General features: G+C 37.5%; 1 protein-coding gene across 1 annotated transcript in view; it reads left to right on the forward strand.

The window, feature by feature from the left end:
• Positions 1–1,675: 1,675 nt before the first annotated feature.
• Positions 1,676–21,559, forward strand: part of cacna1fb (calcium channel, voltage-dependent, L type, alpha 1F subunit) — a 31,688-nt gene continuing 11,804 nt past the window's right edge. Inside the window, exons 1-22 of the mRNA XM_056773522.1 lie at positions 1,676–1,697; positions 4,889–5,201; positions 5,919–6,024; positions 10,426–10,565; positions 11,878–12,023; positions 13,576–13,728; positions 13,817–14,013; positions 14,307–14,410; positions 14,888–15,039; positions 15,798–15,872; positions 16,161–16,242; positions 17,456–17,482; positions 18,081–18,241; positions 18,476–18,701; positions 18,944–19,151; positions 19,406–19,526; positions 19,749–19,824; positions 20,084–20,138; positions 20,216–20,270; positions 20,588–20,690; positions 21,038–21,167; positions 21,352–21,411. Of these exons, the coding sequence (XP_056629500.1) occupies positions 1,676–1,697; positions 4,889–5,201; positions 5,919–6,024; positions 10,426–10,565; positions 11,878–12,023; positions 13,576–13,728; positions 13,817–14,013; positions 14,307–14,410; positions 14,888–15,039; positions 15,798–15,872; positions 16,161–16,242; positions 17,456–17,482; positions 18,081–18,241; positions 18,476–18,701; positions 18,944–19,151; positions 19,406–19,526; positions 19,749–19,824; positions 20,084–20,138; positions 20,216–20,270; positions 20,588–20,690; positions 21,038–21,167; positions 21,352–21,411 (2,712 nt within the window). The remainder of the gene's footprint in view (positions 1,698–4,888; positions 5,202–5,918; positions 6,025–10,425; positions 10,566–11,877; positions 12,024–13,575; positions 13,729–13,816; positions 14,014–14,306; positions 14,411–14,887; positions 15,040–15,797; positions 15,873–16,160; positions 16,243–17,455; positions 17,483–18,080; positions 18,242–18,475; positions 18,702–18,943; positions 19,152–19,405; positions 19,527–19,748; positions 19,825–20,083; positions 20,139–20,215; positions 20,271–20,587; positions 20,691–21,037; positions 21,168–21,351; positions 21,412–21,559) is intronic.

Genomic DNA, 21,559 nt, shown 5'->3' on the forward strand with positions numbered 1-21,559 from the left:
TATTGCATTATATAGTGGACTGTATATATGTATATAATGCCAAGAACACTTTTTGATAATCTGATAAAATATGGTAGGTTGCGTTATTGTGGCATTATACGTAAGCTATGTTTCCATTCGGTATTCTAATGAACTTTGTTAGTGACACCTGCTGAAAAAGCGCAATACATGGGAAGTGAGGTAATTTGCACTTCGACATCAAAAGTGAATTTGGACGGGGTTCAGAGAGATATCTCTGTAAATTATTGTGCATTATGTCTCTTTTGGTTATAGCCGTGTCTTCTGAATTTTGTCTAAAATAACAGGTCATCATCATACAATAACAGTCAAGTGATGGAAAAAACGATACGAACGTTCGCTGTCATTTCCTACACTCCAGAATGAGAGCTGCTTCATTTTTATTCTCCTTGTGTACTTTCATGTCCGTGTAATGTATTGTCCTTTTATTTCCTATATGGTCATTTGTTATGTGTAGCCTGTAGACCTATATTATTACAGTTTAGTGCATTTTTTCTTTTATGAATGCATGTCTCCTCCTAAACATAGCTTTTGGGAAAACACTCAAACGCTGCACTGCGTAAATTAGGAAGAAATGTATACATTTGCATCGATTCATAGAAAAATAGATGTCATAAGGTGAGAGTAACCCCATAGTTTCCCCATCCCTGAGTTCATTTAACCATGAAAATACAGTTGTGTATAAAACGAGCTTGATCTGACATTGAATCCGACATGTTCAAACTAAGCAGAACATTTGTGCAGGGATTACCAAGACTTAATACTCTGAGTCATGGGAATGTCAGGAGGAATTAATTTACAGATAAAAGCTCCGATCTGATTTTAATGTACGTCAAATGCAGGTAAACTCTTCCCAGGGGTAACTTGAGTCGATAAGCACACCTCTGTTCCCACTTGTCTTTGCAAGAGATATAGAAGGTTTGGGATAGTCACAGCTCAAACAACTTCAGGTGGGTCGAGTTTTATTGATCCTGATTTGTTATCCAATCGTTAAAATAGGCTTTTCTCTTTCTTTCCAAAATATATGTATCATACCTTTATTTTAATTTTTATTATGAAATTTGCATTCAAGTAAGAAGGTAGACAAGACTGAAATGGTTATTTTGCTATGCTTACATGCATCAGCGCACAAGCGTGCGACGCGCGTGTCCTCGCGCTCTTGAGCGCGAGTAAATTTATCCAGCTTCGGGATGGAAAAGACTCGCCCACATTTTCTGTCGACGCTCCATAAATTCGTTTGCCCAATATCCCTGCCTTTAATAAGTTTCTAGGCTGCCTGTCCCTTTAAACGACTCATTTTTCTTTAATCCAGAATTGATGGCTTAAAAGCGGAGATAGACAGAACAGAGGGTGCATTATATTTATCAACGGCTAACGTTATATTTTTATTTTCTCCACTGGCCTCAAAGTTCATCTTAGAAGACGGGAAATAAATTAACGCTTCTGTTTTTTTAACGCATCTGTATTTGCATCGGTTCAGGATGAAAATCCTATAGGAGGACAACACTTTTGGATACCTCGCAGGATTGCAACACTGCAATTTGCCACTTTCGTGGAAAAAGCAACATTTGGAAACATGTCTCGTAAATGTGACTAAAGAAAGCGTCACGAGGACCATGCATTCTGCTCCAATGAGGTGAAAGTGACCATCTCCGACATGTATGAGGAGAACAGAAAAAGTAAGTTTTCTTAAATAATATTTGTATTACTGTTTATTATTATGTTCTGTACTGTCAACTTTTTTTATGCACAGCCGAAATGTATTAGTTGTGCTTAAAAATGAAACCTCTTCTATCTATGCTATCTAATTGTGCCAACTGTACAATTTTTCTAAATGGTAATTATAATGAAAGATGAACGTTTTAAGCCTCGAGCTGTGTTGCGATGAAATTATGAATTAATTTTCCAATTTATTTTCTCGTTCACAGTAGCAGATGTTACACTGCCGCAGGGTCATTTTCAGAACACAACAAGCACGTGCTTTCTGATGTCTTAATGCGGGCATCCTGAAAATGTAGAAATACTTTTTGCAGTCTGTCATAGGCCTAAAATGACCAGCAGTGCAGGTCAATGCAAAAATTGAAATGTTTTTCTGGGCCTTCCAAATTAATATTCTAATAGTAAGGTTAATTAAATGGGGCTCTATAATCTTTGATCCCTAACTAGCTGAGGGGCCAAATCCCTTTCCTTTAGAGACAAGTCTGTCTGCCTGTCATGTTTTGTGTCTTGTGGTGTGTAAAGCACATTAAGACAGACATGTTTTTATTAATTTATTATTATTATGACTTTTTAAAATTATTTTTATAATTTATTATCCCATCAGCATTAAAAACAAATAAGTAAACTTCTTAACATCTTATAATAATGAATATCCAATATTATTCTAATAGAAATCTGTTTGTACTCCAAACTGTGTTCCAGTTTGTACCCCTTGAGGAATCATATTTATTTACAGTATGTTGTTAACATAAATGTCTAGCCTATATGTAGGAAACCGCATTATAGAAACCTGAAACAGCACTCAATCCAGTGAGTTTGATATTTCTCTAAAAAGTTCAATAGAAAATGTTAAATGTGCAGGAGAATATGTCTTTAGTATTTTTTAATTATTATTTACTGTTTAAAACATATTGTCATTCTGTGAAAATATAACCTTGATATCTTTACTATTGACCGAACAAGGTGACGTCAAAGATTGAAATCATAGTAAAGTTAATGTTTGAAATCAAACTTTGATGCTTGTTCTCATACTAAGTTTAAGCGACTTAAGCCTGGATTTCACCGGCAGGGTCAAATTGTGAAACAATTAAGTCAATTATTTAATCAAGTGTTGTTTTAGATTAAAACATAAATTTTGTTTTTCACAGACAGACGCTCAGATTAATTTTACGCCAGTATGAAATTAAACATCTCACCAGATAGTCTTAAGTAACATAAATGACTTTTTATTGATGATACACAATTTCACAATTTTTTAAATCATATACACTTATCCTTAATGTATGCCTCTTACAAATCTGATAGATTCTACTATCTTGTTATTGATCCAAAATGATACCGTAGTCTTGTTCCATCTTGTTCATTCGCAAAAAATGATAGATCTATAACTATCCTGCAGACGTGGATGTTAGTGGGGAAGAACATCAGGTGATGTTATGTTATGTAAAGTGATGTTATAGTAAAATGAACAAAGTTTATTTTAGAGAGAAAATATAGTTGCATTCAGATGCCCATTCTAACTCTGCCTGAAACTCTTGTACACTCTTTCTCCTTAACTTTGTCCGACTTTGTCTGACTAGAAACACATTGAGCAGGTGTTTTTATACCAACATAGACAGTGGAAAATTACTGCTTCACAACATTGTCTTGTGACAATATTATGAACCTTGAGAATGAGACCACTGCAAACTCATATCTACTTGTGAAGACAATAAAAATGCAGCATCCAATAGAACGTAGAATATAGCATTAAAAAAAAGAATATAAAAAATAATAACTAGATAGAAATATAACAGTAAATATATAGCAAAATAAAGAATAATAGTAAAGAATTAAAAGTAAAGGAAATAAGACATTTCGTTAAACCGAGGTCATGACTCTCTGTGGTCATTAACAAATAAGATGGTGTGTGGTGGGCGTTCTGGTGCAATATGGCTGCCGTCTGATTATCCAGATGGATGCTACACATTGGTGGTTGTTGAGGAGATTCACCTCTTTGATGTAAAGCGCTTTGATTACCCAGAAAAGTGCTATATATATTCCATTCCATTTTCTACCGCTTATCCGAACTACCGCGGGTCACGGGGAGCCTGTGCCTTGCTATATATATGTGTGTTTTAAATTATTATTAATATTAAATTAAGAACAATACAAAATGTATGTTTGTACTCTGAAGTCAGAATTTCATCATCTTTAGGAAATACACACAAACACAAACAGGTTGCTTTTAAGAAATTCAGATCTTACGATCTATCCACTCTATAGCCATTCCAGGGTTAGAGTATTAAGAGCTGTAGTCTTAAAAAATCCCACTGTTTTCCATAATGCCTTCTTTTAATGACATGCTAAATTGGCCTTCAATTTCAAATTAGAACAGGCCTTTATCAGCACACAGCAGCAGTCATGGTAACTCATTTTACGAATCCCTGTACACAGAAGTTTATTTCTCTTTCCTGCCCACTCGTTTTAAATGGTAAATAAAAGTAGTGATTGTCATTGTCTCTGGCTGATAGAATTCCCTACAGTCTCACTGAGGCCTCATGCTTATAATTAAGTTATAATTTGCCATCAGCAAAGTGTCCTCTCTCTCTCACCCCTCCCCATGATTTTTTCTGTCAGCTAGCTGTGCTAGAGGCTAGCATGACGAGTCCACAGGTACTCACATGAAACCGCTGGCCCAGAATCCTGTTCTGCACCCCCCTCATTTTGCTCACAGGAAGTAGGTCACAGCTGTTACTGTGTGGTTTTCCTCACCTAGTGCAGAGTCCTCATGTTCATCAGAGACTGTGACAGATTAGAGAGCTTTGGCTTCTTTATCTTCTCCAGTCTCTTTAATATGACCTGAGTAATTAGACTTTTGTAGTATCTAGTCACTTTGGCGTGCCATCTGCATGTCCAGAGGAAGTAAAACCTGCCTTGGATACTAAATTTAGTTCTATCAACACAAAATGCTTAGGTCCCACACCAATGGTTTTAAGATACAACTGATATCAATAGAAAACCTGAAAATGGCTACAGTTTATATTGACATCACATGCATTTGAATTCATTTGTTAATTTTAGCTCTGAAACATCAGCAGCTGGTTTTTCTCTGTGTCATCTGTACATATGGCCCATCATTAGGTGACTAAACCTCTCTCTCTCTCTTCAGGAAATGGATACTCCAATGAGGAGGAGGAGGGTGGTGGTGAAGCGGAAGAAGAGGAGGAGGGAGGAAGAGGGGAAGCTGACGAGGACACAGAGGAAGAGAGGGATGAAGAGGAGGATAATTTTCGTCCGAAGATGAACCGCACGGAAACGCTCAACTCTACCACCAGCTCCACTGCAACGCAGAAGAAGAGAAGTCAACACATGAAGAAACAGATCCAGGGCTCCAACCAAGTGCAACGGGCACCCAGAGCTCTCTTCTGCCTTAAACTAAACAACCCCATTCGCAGGGCCGCTCTGCACCTTGTGGAATGGAAGTATCCAGTCAATTCAGTCATTAAGTGAAAATAAGTCGATAATAAGAAATAAATAAAATGTGATCCTGGACCACAAAAGCAGTCGTAAGGGTCAATTATTTTAAACTGAGATTTATACGTAATCGTAAAGATGAATAAATAAGCTTTCCAAAGATATGTGGTTTGTTTTTCAATATTTGGTTGAGTTACAACTATTTGAAATTCTGGAATCTGAGGGTGCAAAAAAATCTAAATAATGAAGAAATCGCCTTTAAAGTTGTCCATTGTTGGCGCTGTGGTAAAGATGTTGAGGAAAGTAGATGAATCAAAAAGCAGAAATTCTAAGCTTAACATAGATACTAAACTGGGGAATTCCCAAACAGCAGACAGCAGCGAGCGAAGTTTTTAGGCATGTTTCACGCCATTTTAGTTCGTGATTTTGTTGCATCCACTCACAAAAATAAAGTGTTGATATAATGACGGTAGGAAATGTACAAAATATCGTCATAGAACATGATCTTTACTTATTATCCTAATGCTTTTTGGCGTAAAAGAAAAATCAATAATTTTGACTCATTCAATTGTTGGCTATTGCTACAAATATACCTGTGTTACTTATGACTGGTTTTGTTGTCCAGGGTCACAAATCATGAACAAATTAGAAAAGCACATAATGTTAACATAACAACATAATTAATCATTTGTGAAGTTACATTTTACCTCAACGCCTGACTCCAGACCATTTGATATCTTCATTCTTCTGGCCATCTTTGCTAATTGTGTGGCATTGGGGGTCTCTAAGCCATTTCCTGAAGACGACTCAAACGCCACCAACCATGACCTAGTAAGTGTTTCTCTCAATAGAGAAAATGTTATATTGACTTTTAAAGTTTTTTTTATGAGGGAAATTAGAGTTTCTACATATTCCGTATGTTATACTATTTTTATGAACTTATGGTTTTCTAAACATCGTTCAGATGTCTTTTTAATAGACCTGAGATATGTTGCATTTGTAACATGATGGTTTGGTTGGAAAAGCAGAAAAACTGGGTGAGTTATAAGGAAAACAGTACAGGTTTATCTCATCCCAGGTGTTTGGTAATCATGTGTATTGAGATGGTGCCCAGGAACAGATCGCTAAGCAAATTTCTGATGACCCTTATGGGAGATGTTACAGATCTCAGGTGTAACCAGTAACACACACTGGACTGTATGTGTTTGTGTTTATGTGATGTAAATAATTTTCCAATGGCCTGCTTTTTCGGCTATTTAACCAGTTGGATATTTTTACCACCAGTTAAAAAGTATTTACACGCTTTTTAGGTTATCTAAAGAAATCCTGTTATGCCAGTAAGTGCCAATTCGGTTGCCGGCTGAGTAGTTTCGCTGTAGTGCTGTCAGTAACAAGAAAAGTCTATTCTGCTAAACAGTTTTCAGGCTAAATATTGTATTATTTTGCATGAGCGAACATTGCAAAGAGATGCTTATCTGCAATCTTTTCTCTTTCTAGAGCTCAGTGGAATTTGATAGTCTGATTTGAAATGTTTTATAATGCTTTACATGTTTATTCTACTGCAATATAAGTGAAAACTGGTTTATCATTTCAGAGAAAGTGAGATGCTTCAATTTCTGTTGGTTATTTTCAATAGTTATATGTAAATCAAATTCATAAACATATTCTTTCTTCAAGGTGTATTTAAAATGTACATTTTTGTTTTCCCAGTATATAAAAACAAGCAAAAACATAAAATCTCACACATACAAATGAGATCGCCGTTGGCCTCAAGCAGGAGAGTTATATCATGTGACTCACTGTAGCCAAAACACTCTATTTTAAGTCCTTCTGCTGTCCTAGTGTCTGAAATTTCTGGATGTTTAATACTTCGGATTTGAACATCAGATACCATTTTGAGGTGAAAATCCCTCTTTTTTTGCTTTTGGAGGACATGATATTACTCTTTAATCTGTTTCCTTGGCGCTCACCAAATACCTTCACCTCCCACAACCTCTGCTTCTATTCCCTCAGAGAGTTTCAAATAGCCTACTGCAGGGCTATTCAATTAGTTTGTCATGGGGGCCAGTTCATGAAAAACATCCCAAATGACAGGCAAGAGGGTTATGGGTTGCAATATAAGGGATAATAACAACAATAAGAAAGCCGTTTTATTTTTCCAAAATTCCGTTCAGTTATTTTTGTAACGTTTACTAAACTAAATAATATACTCAGTAAAAAATCAAGAGTGATGTTGTGGTAAACCGGACTTTTATTTTGACAGGTCGCCGCAAATGGTGTTTGACAGTTGCTTTTTCAATTCTCACATGAAACAGGAACAGTTCATGTGCGCGACTTCTCTGAAAGCTCCACGAGTACACGCAAGACAATTACATATTTAAACACCATTTGAATGTTTGTACAGTAAATGCACAATTTGAATTTGAAGTTCGTTCAACGTATGGTTGTTTGAAAAATAATACATTTGCCAGATTCTGTGCCATTCCGGGTTATACAGCAACCATGCCTGGATTCCGCGATTTCGCGTGATTTCATACCTGCCGCGAGTTCGCGTCTTTGCGCGTCTTTGAATGAACTATGTATGTAATTTACTCGCACCAAACTGTTCTGCGGCGGTGCGTGCAGAATTGAACAGACGCGCGTCACTTCATAAATATAGGGTTACTTCCCGACTGAACTAATTTATTATAGATATTCTTTTATAATTCTACACTATGCTTGAAGGGCCGAAATAAATGACATCCCGGCCCGCATACCGCCAATTGAATAGCCCTACCGTATGATCCACTAAACAGTCACTTTAAGCTGGCTACACCAGCGCCTATGAGACGAACGTCTAAGATTTTATGATTCTCTAAAATGGTCTCGGACAGCAAAATTGTGGCCCGTTTCGTCCACAAAACTATAGGGCTTTAATTTGCTAGTGATGAAGTTTTCTTCGTCTCTGCAGTGAAGCATGCGACAATGTGAGGCTGCATGAGCTTGTGCACGCCACGGCTTTACCTCAACTTGGAAAGGTCACTGAGTAGCGAAAGAAATCGTAAAAAAAGAGAGGAGCCCCTTGCTGTTGTTTCTCAGTGGGGGCCTGACCAAAATAAAACACCTTTCATCTAATCAGGCTCTAATCTACGTTCCTTCGCTACATTTCTCTCTACCCACTAGTGTTGCACTGGAGTTTATGGAATCTTCCACGTGAGCTTCAGAGTTTGTCCCGCTGTCATTCTGAGCACACAAGAGTTTGTGACTGCGGAACGTTTTTGTACTTGAATGCCGAGCGAAACCAAGCAGGGCGTGCTGTTAGGTTCTCTAGAGGAGGGGATCTTTCCCTAAGGCTTGTGTGAGAGAAACAGAAAGAGATAGAGAGGAAATTAGAGAGAGAGAGTTGTGTGTGATTACGACCATGAACATGACCCCCCTCAGGCTTTGCCTCTTGCCAGTCCCATACGAGTGTCACTTTCTTTTTATAGAAGTAGAAGAAACTGCATGCGGACGAAAGGACTGCGGTGGCTTCCTCCTGTTGGGCTTTTTTGGAGAATAACAAGACAACAAAATGATTTCAGAGAGAAAGAGACAAGGAGTTTGATGAGAAAGTAAGGATATAAAGAGGAAGTGAGAGAGATTGAGAATTTGGAGAATGATGATAGATAGAGGGAGAGAATAGGAATGAAGAGAGAGAGAGAGTGGTGTCCAGGGGAGATCGTCGCTGCCTGTTCGCTTGGCTGCTGTGAATGCTTTTGGTCCTGATAAGCAGCTTACTCTTCCTCCCCTGTATCCCATCACCCTCCCCCCATCACCCCATTTCTCTCTCTCTCTGACTCTAATTGTGTGTCTGTCTCACTAGTCTTGTATCTTTGTTAAGATGCTTAAAGCCACAACCTGGATACCAGGTGCAAAAAGGTTTGCATTTAATGTTACTACATTAAGTGTGTGTGGGTCTGTGTGTGAGTGCAATTGAGAATTTCTATCAGTGTTTGAGTTTAAATATTAATATCATGAACTGACTGTCGGTTTCGGTACTCATTCAACATCCAGCACTATGAGCTTACATGTGTACTAACATCAGTCATTCGGGTAAAACATTATGCTAAGGAAAGGTTACACACGATACCACAATCTATCTGCTCATTTAAAGAAGCAACTGAAAGCTCCAAAAATAGCTCATGGTGTGCAAAGACCATCCACATACCTCAGACAGAAACATACGGCTTTGAAAATGGAAGATTGTGCTGAATGCCACTTTCCATTATATCAAAAACTGCAATGTGTGTGTGCGGTTGCTTTTGCACATATGGAATTGTCCTTACACTTCTGTCAGAGGCTATAAACTAACACAGATGGTGTGGGGTTCTTTTGTGGTTCTCAGTATATATTTGGAGGGAGTGTGTGTGTTTGTGCGTCTGTGTCTGTGTGTTGTTCGCCGGCAGCGATGAAAGAGAGGATGAGAGATTAGTAATCTTTTAAAACGCTTGCAAATTCCCCATTTTGAAGTCCAGTGTGTCCACTCAAGACCGTTCCCTCTATCTCTCTCTTAATTTGACACACTCGCTGGTGGAGCGAACATGTCACAGGGTCATACCAGCACACACTTGCGTCACTGTAAATAACATAGACTTCCATGTGTACATATATTTGTTTGTTTTCATTCACATTTATTCTAACTCTCTGACTGTATAAATCGGTTTTATTGGGAACTTTTGGAAATGCATTTCTGTTAAGCAGGATTAAAATATTGATTTGTATGTCACAGGTTTTAGGGTCCATCATTGTTCCAGGCCTTTTAATAAAAGGCTCAATGTGTCTTCACACTCTGAGGTTGTTGCCAAGTGTTTGAGTTTTGTCCCAGGTCCTGTGAACTCTAGTGACAGTTCTGTGCATTCTTGTAAGGTTTAATTAACACAAGGTTAAATTAGGAAAGTTATATTCTGAAAAATCTACATTTTCAAAGTTTTTGCTTTCAAAAATACTTTACATGTTATGTTTCCATTATTTTCTTTCTGTTCACTCAAAAATTCTACATTACATTTACATTTAGTCATTTAGCAGACGCTTTTATCCAAAGCGACTTTGAACAAGTTGAACAAGTAAATGATGACAGAATTTCGTTTCTGGGTGAACTTTATGAACACTCATCAAATACACGAGTTCAATAGTTCATATCTGTGCATTTGTAATTCATGTTTTACAGTATGTAATGTATTTGTTCTGACCAACTCCTTTTCTCTGTATCTTTAGGAACAGGTCGAATATGTGTTTCTGGTTATCTTCACCATTGAGACCTTTATGAAGATACTGGCATACGGTCTTGTCATGCACCCTAGCTCTTACATCCGCAACGGCTGGAATTTACTTGACTTTGTCATCGTCATTGTAGGGTACGGACCACCTTTGTATATCCATTTGTACTCTTGTGTGTAATTTTTCACATGATTCATACAAAGCTGACATCACAGCTGTTTTCCCATGATTCACTTGCATATTAATTTACACAGTTGATTTAAAAAAAAAAAATGAGTTGCATAATGCCCAGCAACGGCCCTTTTATTTGCAATTGTCCTTTTGTCATGCTGTTCTGTTCTCTTTACCCATTTTCCCTCTCATCCTCCACCTCTCACTTTTGCTCTCACTCTCGGATTATCTGGTCCGATCTGGCTGTCAGTCGACACACTCTCTTTGTCTCACTGTCCGTCTCGTTCTCATCTCTTTGTCTTTTACAAGACTGCAAGACTTTGGTGCATGTGTGGAAAGTGTAATAATATAATTTACTTTTAATTTTAATAGTTTAATTCTAAAATGTAATCAGTAAGCACGCCACAGTTTCTCTGTCAAACATCATAGAATGTGTTTAAAGAAAGACAATCCCTTAAGCGTTTTCTGTCCTGCTAAAATGGGACGAAACAGCTGTTCTGGGGTCATTAACGTCCAGTTGGTCAGAGTGATGGTTAATTATCTAAAGCAAGATGACTGCCAAGCGTTTAGCATCTTTTGGAGTATTATTTGCAGAGCTTTTTTTCTATCGATTAGCGATTCCATTAAGCTCACAGAACTGCTAATGGACGGGTGGATGGTATCCAAACTCATGGTATTAAACATCCACATACTGAAGCTTAATTCATCTTCCTAAGAGTATTTGTCTCTGTGTACATGTGTGTACATGATTGCACATTGATGACCGGGGTAGGAAACATGAATATTATGACCCATCTGGCTTGTGTTTCACAACACCAGTCTCTAAAGGCCAGTTTATAGTGTTCTGTCGCACAGCAGTGAATACCAACAAACACCACATTTTAACAGTTGTTTGCTTTTTTTGGATAAGTGTTATAATGTTGTTGGGAAAATGTGAATATTACTTATTAATTCATGATTCCTAAAGATATATTAGACATGCTATCAGGTTTCAGTGGCAACAACATAAACAGATGTTATATGGCCCAAACTTGAGATAGACAAACAAAGTGATAGTTCACACAAAATTTAGTTAAATAAAGTTAATATACAACAAAATATGAATATAAATTAATATAAATTAAATATAAGATAAATTGTTATATTATAGCCACTAGCCAGACTGATAACCAAACACAGACCGGAAATAAACTTTGGGCCTGGCGTGTGTGTCTGATGAAACCGTCTATATATTAGTATTTGGTTAACCACATGTATGTGTGTGTTTTTGTTTTGCAGGCTGTTTAGTGTGGTCTTAGAAACTGTTACTCATAAATCAGGTGAAACAACTTCCCACACGCCGGGAAAGCCTGGCGGTCTGGACGTCAAAGCCCTCAGAGCCTTCAGGGTCCTACGACCCCTCCGACTGGTTTCAGGAGTGCCCAGTGAGTTTGTGTGTGTGAATTATAGGAAATAAATTACATTTAGACTAGGAACAATCAAAGTCAATTTGATGTCTGCGTTAATATGCTGCCGGTTATTCTCCAATAGTACTTCACACATACAATGGTTAAATTCTTCTAAAGGTAAAATTTTGCCTAAACTGTTCTCAGGCAGAAAGCAGTCAAAGTGATTTTGTTGTGAAGTGATGTGCTTGTGTGATGCAGCTGTGTTTTGAATAGTTTCGACATTTATGGGAAGATCCGAAGGGGAGGGTTAGCTCAACGTCTCTAGAATCATGATAATTGTTCAGCTTTTCCACCAGAAATCTTGACTCATCTCTGTGACCCAAGGCTGTGCTTTTGCAGTAATTACTTTTCTAACATTTTCACCTCTTTTTGACCCTTCAACCGAGGGGATTTCTGGAGATTGACCATCTGCATAGTCCTGAATTATAGAAAACTTCAAGCAAGCTTTAAATTTAGAACAAGCTCATGCCACCTGCAGAAATGTACTAATGATTTAATACATTATAGACGTTGTAAGTACAGAAAATGGAGGATGTTGTGGCTGTATTTTGACAGCATTAGTTTAATTTATTGGAAATATGTTTAAAATACTAAGATGTTTTCAAAACAACAGATGAAAACCATTGACATTCGGGATCCTCTGAAAACCCATATACCACATGCCTATATCAGAACCCTCTGTTTCAAAAAACTTTTAACAGGACAAGATTACTTAAAATAATTACCAACAAAGACAGTACAAGTTTTCTAATTTTAGTTCTGAAAGCTAAATACATATTTGATGTTTGGTAATTTTTTATAACAAATATACATCTTTAATGTTTGGTTATTTTTATAATGAATATACAGTACATATTTCTAGTTATGTCAAAGTAGGAAAGTTTGAGGAGCGCTGTCCTTGGTGCTGAAAATACATTTCAATTAATGAGAAGACCTTTAAATCGATTTGGTAGGCCACACTATTCACTTTATTTATGACATTAAACAGGGATTTGGACAGTTCAATTTTTGCCCAGTGAGCTGTGGAAATAGCCAATGGCTTATTTTACCTTAGTATCATTAGAAGCGCGGGTGGAGATCTTCCTGCTTGCCACCATTAGGGTGATCAGTGGCACCATCTCTAGTAGTGGAAGTTCTTCAGAACAAGGACACTGCCTCTCATTCATGTATCCAATACTATAGCCATATTGCAGACTCCGACTACATGCCATTGAAAGCATGAAAATAAATGAAGGTATTAGGCAACTGTCTATACTGATATGAACAGTCAAGGTGAACATCAGATTCATTTGGACGGGGAATGTTCTTCTACACATCTCTGCCTGAAAGCATAGAGAGTCATTAAATGAGTCTGCATTACTGTAAATGAGAATACATTTCATGATGTGGTCAGGTGGGATGAACTGGTCGTTTTTACCCACCTGCCTGAATTATACCTATTTAAAGTTCTGATTGGAGGTTTTGGATTGAAGAGGATGTCACATTTCAAAGTCAGTTATTATTTTGCTGTGTGTGTATCTGTGTTTAGGCCTGCAGATTGTGTTAAACTCCATTATGAAGGCAATGGTTCCCTTGTTGCATATCTCTCTGCTTGTCCTCTTTGTCATCATCATCTACGCCATCATCGGACTGGAGCTCTTCATCGGCCGAATGCATCGCACCTGCTTTTTTACAGGCTCAGGTGACTCCCATGCAGACAACAATGTAAAATGTTTTTGTGCATTGTTAAGTTTCTGATGCTCTGTCTACATATCTGTCTCTTTTCTCAGATTATCATGCAGACGATGACCCGCTTCCCTGTGCATTTGCGGGTCACGGTCGCCAGTGCATCATCAATGGCTCAGAGTGCAGAGGAAGGTGGGACGGGCCAAATGGTGGCATCACTAACTTTGATAACTTCTTCTTCGCCATGTTGACAGTGTTCCAGTGCATCACGATGGAGGGCTGGACAGATGTCCTGTACTGGGTAACTAATGCTGTCTTCAAGTGCAGTCGTAAATTCGATAATTCCTACTTCTACCCGGAAGTAACATCTGGATTTAGTAGCATTAAAAGTATTTAATTAAAAGGTTAATGTTACCAATGATTTAGTAGCATTAAAACATTACAAGTATCCTCTAACATTAAAAGAGTGCCGTTTCATAAATTATTTCTGTGTCATCGAATTTCCGAGAGCATGTGAAGGCAGCATAAGCCATCTGTAGAATTGAAAGCTTTTAAGGAAGTGATGTCATATGACACTGATGGCTATCTTTCCAGATGAACGATGCGATTGGTTTCGAGCTGCCGTGGGTTTACTTTGTCAGCCTGGTCATCTTTGGGTCCTTCTTTGTGCTTAACCTTGTGTTGGGTGTGTTGAGCGGGTGAGTCTTTAGGAGAGGTTATTGCTGCTAATGAGAAATATTACAAAGATGAAACAAAATGGTGAAAAGTGTTTTCGTTGACACTAAAAGTGAAATAAAAACTTAAAGTTTGCAAGAGAACAATTACAAGAAAACAGCCAAATCTAATATTGAATCCGAACTGTGTTTCTGGCTCTATCTGTATGTGGAAAAGTTTGTTTTTGTGTATTTGTGTGCGTGTCAGTTTGAGTGATTGTTTTACAGAGGAAAGCAAGTGAAAAGAGGATATCTGATGTTAATTATCTTACTCACCTGAATGGAACAGTTTACAGATGCTAATAGAACCAGATTTCCCGCAGCTTTCCAAAGCGTGTTGAATTCCCGAAAGATTCCTCCTCCTGCTGTTTACCCCTTCGCCATAGTCCACGGAGTGTGTTGTCTCGATGATGTGTGTGCGCGCTTGTCTGCATGTCTAACAGGCTGTATTTGTGTCTGTAGGGAATTCTCTAAGGAGAGAGAGAAGGCGAAAGCTCGAGGAGACTTTCAGAAGCTCCGTGAGAAGCAGCAGATGGAGGAAGATCTGTGTGGATATATGGACTGGATCACTCAGGCTGAGGACATTGATGAATTCGATGAGGACGGGAATAGACGTGAGATTAACACTGAGATTCCCAATCCCCTACTTTCACTTCAATCATCTACCCTGTTTTTTTGTGATCTGACCTGTTCGTTATACAACATATTGAAACGACATTAAGAAAGGCAAGGCAAGGCAAGGCATTTATAAAGCACATTTCATTTACAATGGTAATTCAAAGTGCTTTACATAAAAATAAATAAAATAATCATCTAAAATAATCAAAACAATAAAACAAGGAATTTAAAAACCTTAACAATTATTTAATAAAAAGGTTTAAAGTCAATTAAAACAGTTTAGAATAAACTGATTATACATGAAATATAATGCAGCCAGTTCTGACAAGACACAGTGCTCATTCAGTAAATGCACAGCTCAAAAGAGAGAAAAACAAACACCGAGTTAAAAGGGAAGTGTGTTATTTGAAAATTGTAATTATTATTAAAATATCAACTCTTATTCTTATTCATTTTTAAAATGCCACCAAAATATTTCACCAAATTGACCAGCATAAACCAGTTTGGAATTCATCCTGGTTTTTCCTGTTCTTTTCCATAGAAGCAGAAATTACACACTAGTTCACATTCGCTTCACTATCGACAGAATACTAAAACACTGTACATAAAGTCCCACACTTCTGTATAATATGAGTGTTTTTGTGTAATATTACAAGTGTCTGAATTAGCTTTTTCATTCTTTTACTTCAAATCTATTATTCTGCACCTTTTGTTCCCTTACTCATTTTTTTCTCTTAATCTTTCCATCCGCTAGGTGTGACCTTGCGTGACCTAGCTGATAAGAAGAGGGGAAAATTCGGCTGGTTCAGCCACTCGAACGAAACCCATGGTACGGCCAATCAGAAGGAGTCGCGTGACCGCTTCGCTCCCCTCGCCGTTCTATTTATATCCCCTCTCAACTTTGTCTGGTCTAATTGTGTAATTTACATCTGGGGCTGGAAATCACATCTTGGTTGCACTCATATTAAGTGGTTTGACCCTATTTCAGAGAGATTGCTTTTTTTCAAAACTGTGTCAGTGTGTGGCTGACATTGTTCTTTCTTTGTGTCTATGTCTTCTTTAACTGTTCTTCTCTTTCTTTTTCTCTGCTTCTGTGTATCTGTTTTTACTGCTATAGCAAGTCTTCCTGCCAGTGAAACGGGTTCTGAGACTACTGAAAATATAGATGAAGAACATACAGATTGTTGTGCTGCTTGCTGGTAATACATACAATATACATACATACTACGTACAGACAGGTGACACAATATACAAGAGCTTAAAACTGGGTTGGCATCTCCACATTCTCGCTAGAAATGCAAATGCAGATGCAAGAGAATATTAAGAAATAATAAGAGTAATAGCATAGCCTAATAATGAAATTGGCTAAAGAGTAAAGAAATCTAAAAAAAAATTGTTCTTTGGAAGAAAATTTACCAGCTTAATTCAGTTATAAAGCTATGAAAGCCCTGAACCGCAACGTAAAATGTTTTTTTTCTTTTCAAGAAATAATTCTCTTAATTTTTATTTTACACAAATAGTTAATTACGACATTATTATTGTTTAAAATCTCTTTAAAATGTTACCTTAAAAAAATTATCTTCAAAAATAAATGTTTGAAAATCAAATTTTTTGAGAGATAAAAACTTTTGAATATTTAATTTAATTTTATTTTAGTCATTTGGCAGACGCTTTTATCCAAAGCGACTTACAGTGCACTTATTACAGGGACAATCCCCCTGGAGCAACATGGAGTAAAGTGTCTTGCTCAAGGACACACTGGTGGTGGCTGCTGGGATCGAACCAGCAACCTTGAATTACCAGTTCAGTGGTTTAACCCACTAGACCACCATCTCACAGCTTTTGAAGAGAAAACTTTTTTTTCATAAAAAAAATGATGATTATGTCGTCGTCTTTTTTGGTTCTCTTCAAAAGAAATCATTTTGTTGGTAAATTATGAAGAGAAACACTTTTTTGGAGTGAATTTTATATGTTACAGGAGGGAATTTAAAGATTTTTTACATTGCGGTTCAGGGCTTCTGTAGTATCTAAATTAATAGTTGTTTAACTTAAATGTTGTGGAAAATATGAAAATATTCAAGAACCCCTGCTATATACAAAACTTTAAAATATCAAATTACACTATTGCTACACTATTACACACACCGTTGTCCTGCTGGCTCTCTAATGGAGGTTATTATCTGTCATAATGGGTTGTCATCGCTTAATTTTTCAGTTTCGGCTCATTATGTTGTTTCTCTTTGTCTTGCGAGTCAGTTCATTACTCCAGACTTCTTTGGATGTCTGTTTCAGTGTTGAATGTCATCTTTGTCAGACACACTTACCAGAGTGAACAGTGCAGCAATGTTTTTTTTGTTTTCTATGAGCTCATTGTTGTTTTATTTTATTTTTTTCCATGTTCATTGACTTCAGGGCTAGCATCATGAAGATTTCCTGCTGGTGAGTTTTTGTGTGGAAACTTGTGCTTTAGTATCCACCAATAGAAAGTTAAACCTGTTGGGCCGGTTTCACAGACTAAGGCTAGTCCCAGACTAAAATGAATGTTCGACCTGTCTTAACTGAATATAACTTGGCCAGAAATATCTAAAATAAATCAATGCCATTGTTTTGTCTCGAGACGCACACCAGTAATGTATTCTTATATTAAAAGCGATATAAATATCTTAATTCAACTAAGGCATAGTCCTGGCTCTAACTATGCCGCGTCTGTGAAACCGGGTTAAAGTCCATACATAATAAAATAATTTTCCAGTATTAAGTGTTGTTATCCAGTTGAACTCTCTCCATTCTTAAAATACTTTACTTTAGATGCAAAATTGCATAAGGAAATAAGACTCTTGAAATGTTGTGAAGTAAGTATATGGGTGTTTTGCATCTTTCATCATAAATTAAAAAGGTCAGCTAAAAAAATTCTATTGGGTTAAAATAAACTTTTTTGACATTTAGAAAATATATTTTAAGAATTTGAGTTGATCACAAAGTGCATGATTATGTTGTATATTTGAAACTTTTCGTACTTGTGTGTTTTTTATCTCAGTCGTGCGCTGCGCCGCTGGAACCGTTGCATTAGGAGAAACTGTCGCACGGCTGTTAAATCAGTGACGTTCTATTGGGTGGTTCTGCTTCTGGTCTTCCTCAACACAGCTCTGAGTGCCTCCGAACACTACAACCAACCAGAGTGGCTCACCGATGTTCAGGGTAAGATGCTCTAGCTGTTCTGGCCTTTCAGGACATCGTGCATAACCTTATTGACCAAACATATGTGCTGCCCCAAAGCATCGGCCTCTTTTATTTATAGACCTCTGATAGATAATGTTTTCTAACTGCCCTGACTATCTGAACATGTTACCATCATGATGTCAGCGTCACTATTGCCCCACACCAAGAAGTTTATGTAGTGATTATGTATTTTTGATCTCTGTTTTTTTTTAGACATTGCCAATAAGGTTCTCCTCTCACTGTTCACGGTGGAGATGTTGTTGAAGATGTACAGTCTGGGGTTGCAGGGGTATTTTGTGGCGTTTTTCAATCGTTTCGACTGCTTCGTGGTATGTGGTGGGATTCTGGAGACAGTGCTGGTGGAGCTGGAGATCATGCCCCCTCTGGGCATCTCAGTGTTGCGCTGTGTACGACTGCTTCGGATCTTCAAAGTCACACGGTATTCAGGCCTCTTAAAGACACAGTCCACTTAATAAATGTCTGCATTGACACGCGTTCATGTCATTCCAAATTCTGGAGAGAATTTACTGATTTCGTTTCATGCAACTAGAATTAGCAAGGACCGAGTTGTCTTTTATAGGTTGTATTGACCTCTTTTTTTCGGGGGCCAATTCTGATCTTCTTTATTATTTCTTCTCTGCATTTTGCACTCTTGGTTCTTTGCCTGGTCTTCCTTCTCAGCCATTGGACGGCTCTGTCTAATCTGGTGGCCTCGCTCCTGAATTCAATGAAGTCCATTGCATCCCTCTTGCTGTTGCTCTTCCTTTTCCTCATCATCTTCGCTCTGCTTGGCATGCAGCTTTTCGGGGGGAAGTTTAACTTCGATGAGACACAGACCAAGAGAAGCACTTTTGATACTTTCCCTCAGGCCCTACTCACCTGCTTTCAGGTAACACGTACACTGGAGAACAGAGGAAACAATGTTATGGAATAATGTATCAATAATTATGATTTCATTATTCAACAAAAAAAAGAAAAACTTGACTAGTAGTTTCATATAATGCGTAGTGCACAAGGAGTATGTTTAAAGCTCTTTTAAAGATGTTGACCCTACCATTGAAAGGATTGTAGATACAGGACAACACATACTCATCACAAATACATCTTGAAATACATTTTTAACCAGTCAAAGTTTCTCTGCAGATATTAACCGGTGAAGACTGGAATGTGGTGATGTATGATGGCATCATGGCTTACGGAGGCCCTGTTTTCCCTGGGATGATTGTGTGTCTTTATTTTGTGATTTTGTTCATCTGTGGTAACTGTATCCTTCCCGTCTGAATCCATTTTTCCACATTCTTTATTTATATTCATATTTTATTATTATACACTAAATTAAGTATAAAAGAATATATTACTATTTTATTTTCAAATATTTTAATATTGTTTCCTGAAGTGATTTCAATTTAACACAGTTGACATCACTATCCTGTCAGCAGGGTCTTTGTTCAAGCTGTTTATTGGGTCTTAAGCTCTGCTGTCTCAGATATCCTGCTAAACGTCTTCTTGGCCATCGCTGTCGACAATTTAGCTGGAGCCGATGGAGACGATAAAAAGAAAGTGTGCGTTTCTGATTATTACAATTTATTATCAAACAATATTTTTGATTCACAATGAGGTATCAAATTAACTTCTCGTCCCAAGTACAGACCAATTGAAAAATGTTTTTGAATAAAGTGTCTCTATAATAATGACATCACTGGGGTACATTTTTTTGACTCTGTGTCTTTCACGGAATATTTGTTGCATGTGTGTGCGTATGTGTAGAAAATCAAACAAAGACATCATATGTATTATCATATGATCTGATGTTCCTGACAGAGATAAAAAGGAAGTCGAGCAAGTTGAGGCTGAAGAAGAGAACGGAGAGGTGAAGGTATCTCAAACTCTTTTCTTGTCGGTTTGAATAACTGTGCGTAAAACACATTGAGTTTCTCTGTTTTGTTTAAACAGGTGGACATGGATGAGTATGAAGAGGAGGAGCAGCCCGAGGGGGCAGATGATGAAGGTAAAGTATATAGACCGGCACTTTTCAGGTCTAAATGCTCTCCTTGTACTACTGAAAAGATGTTTAAAGAAAACATCTTTAAAAAACATGTTTCATTTTTAATCTATTATCCAAAATGTTAAGCTTATACCTCACAGCCTCTTTTAAATGTTACATTCATTCTAAACTGTGTTTTTAATTTTAAAATGTTTTTTATTAGTTTTTTTGGAATATCCTTACATAAGGTGTTGGCTAGTCAAGGGTGAAGTATTGTTTATAAGTCCCTGCTTTCTTTAAGACTAACTCTTCTCTCTTTCTTTTTCACTTGTCCATGGAAGAAGGGAAAGCAGAGCTGAATGTTGCTGACTTTGCACCTCCTAAAGAGAAGGTTCAGCCAATCCCAGAGGGCAGTGCGTTCTTCTGCCTCAGCAAGACCAACCCGTGAGAATGCACTTTAAACCACACACACTTTCACAAAACATGACCACAGTGCTTGGGGTGACCTTTCATGTGTGGGCTCTCCATCCCCGGATGTTTGAGTCAAACACCCTTGTCACCCAGCCTCAATTTAATAAACTACAATACAACAAACAATTCAAATACGTAAACAATACTTTAAAAAATACTCTGTGGTATTTTTTCGAAAAAACAAAAACACTTAAAAAAGCACTGAATTGTTGACATTTATATTGTATATAAATATTTTTTTAGTACATGTTCATACAAATATATATATATATATAAAGCTCTGTAGGTCACAGTGTTGTGTTGTGTGTGTCTCACTGCAGGATAAGAGTGGGCTGTCACATCCTGATCCATCATCACATCTTCACCAATCTCATCCTGCTCTTCATCATTCTCAGTAGCATCTCTCTGGCTGCAGAGGATCCTATCAGAGCTCACTCCTTCAGGAACAATGTGAGTTTCCTACGCGCGCATACACGCACACACAAGCATAAACAGTTATTTACTGCAGATGTCCTGATTGGCATGTTGGAACAGCTTTTTAGTGCCAGCTTGGGAATGCCATCCTTCAATCAGTCTGACCATTAAACACATACACAGCCTTTGGCCATCTATCTCTCGCTCTCTCTCTTCACAGGTGCTGGGTTATGCTGATTATGCTTTCACTTCTATATTTACTGTGGAGATCCTGCTAAAGGTACCGCCCCTTCCTGTCAATTAATCAGCCTAGTTTGTTATATCGGATGTACTGTAGGTTGTAGAGATGGACATACACTGTTATAAATAGGATACAGGTTAGGAATTTTATCCGCTTACTATGTATTGCTCTTGTCTTTTTGAAAAAA

This window comes from Triplophysa dalaica, chromosome 18, assembly GCF_015846415.1.
Source record: "Triplophysa dalaica isolate WHDGS20190420 chromosome 18, ASM1584641v1, whole genome shotgun sequence".
Lineage (NCBI taxonomy): Eukaryota > Metazoa > Chordata > Actinopteri > Cypriniformes > Nemacheilidae > Triplophysa > Triplophysa dalaica.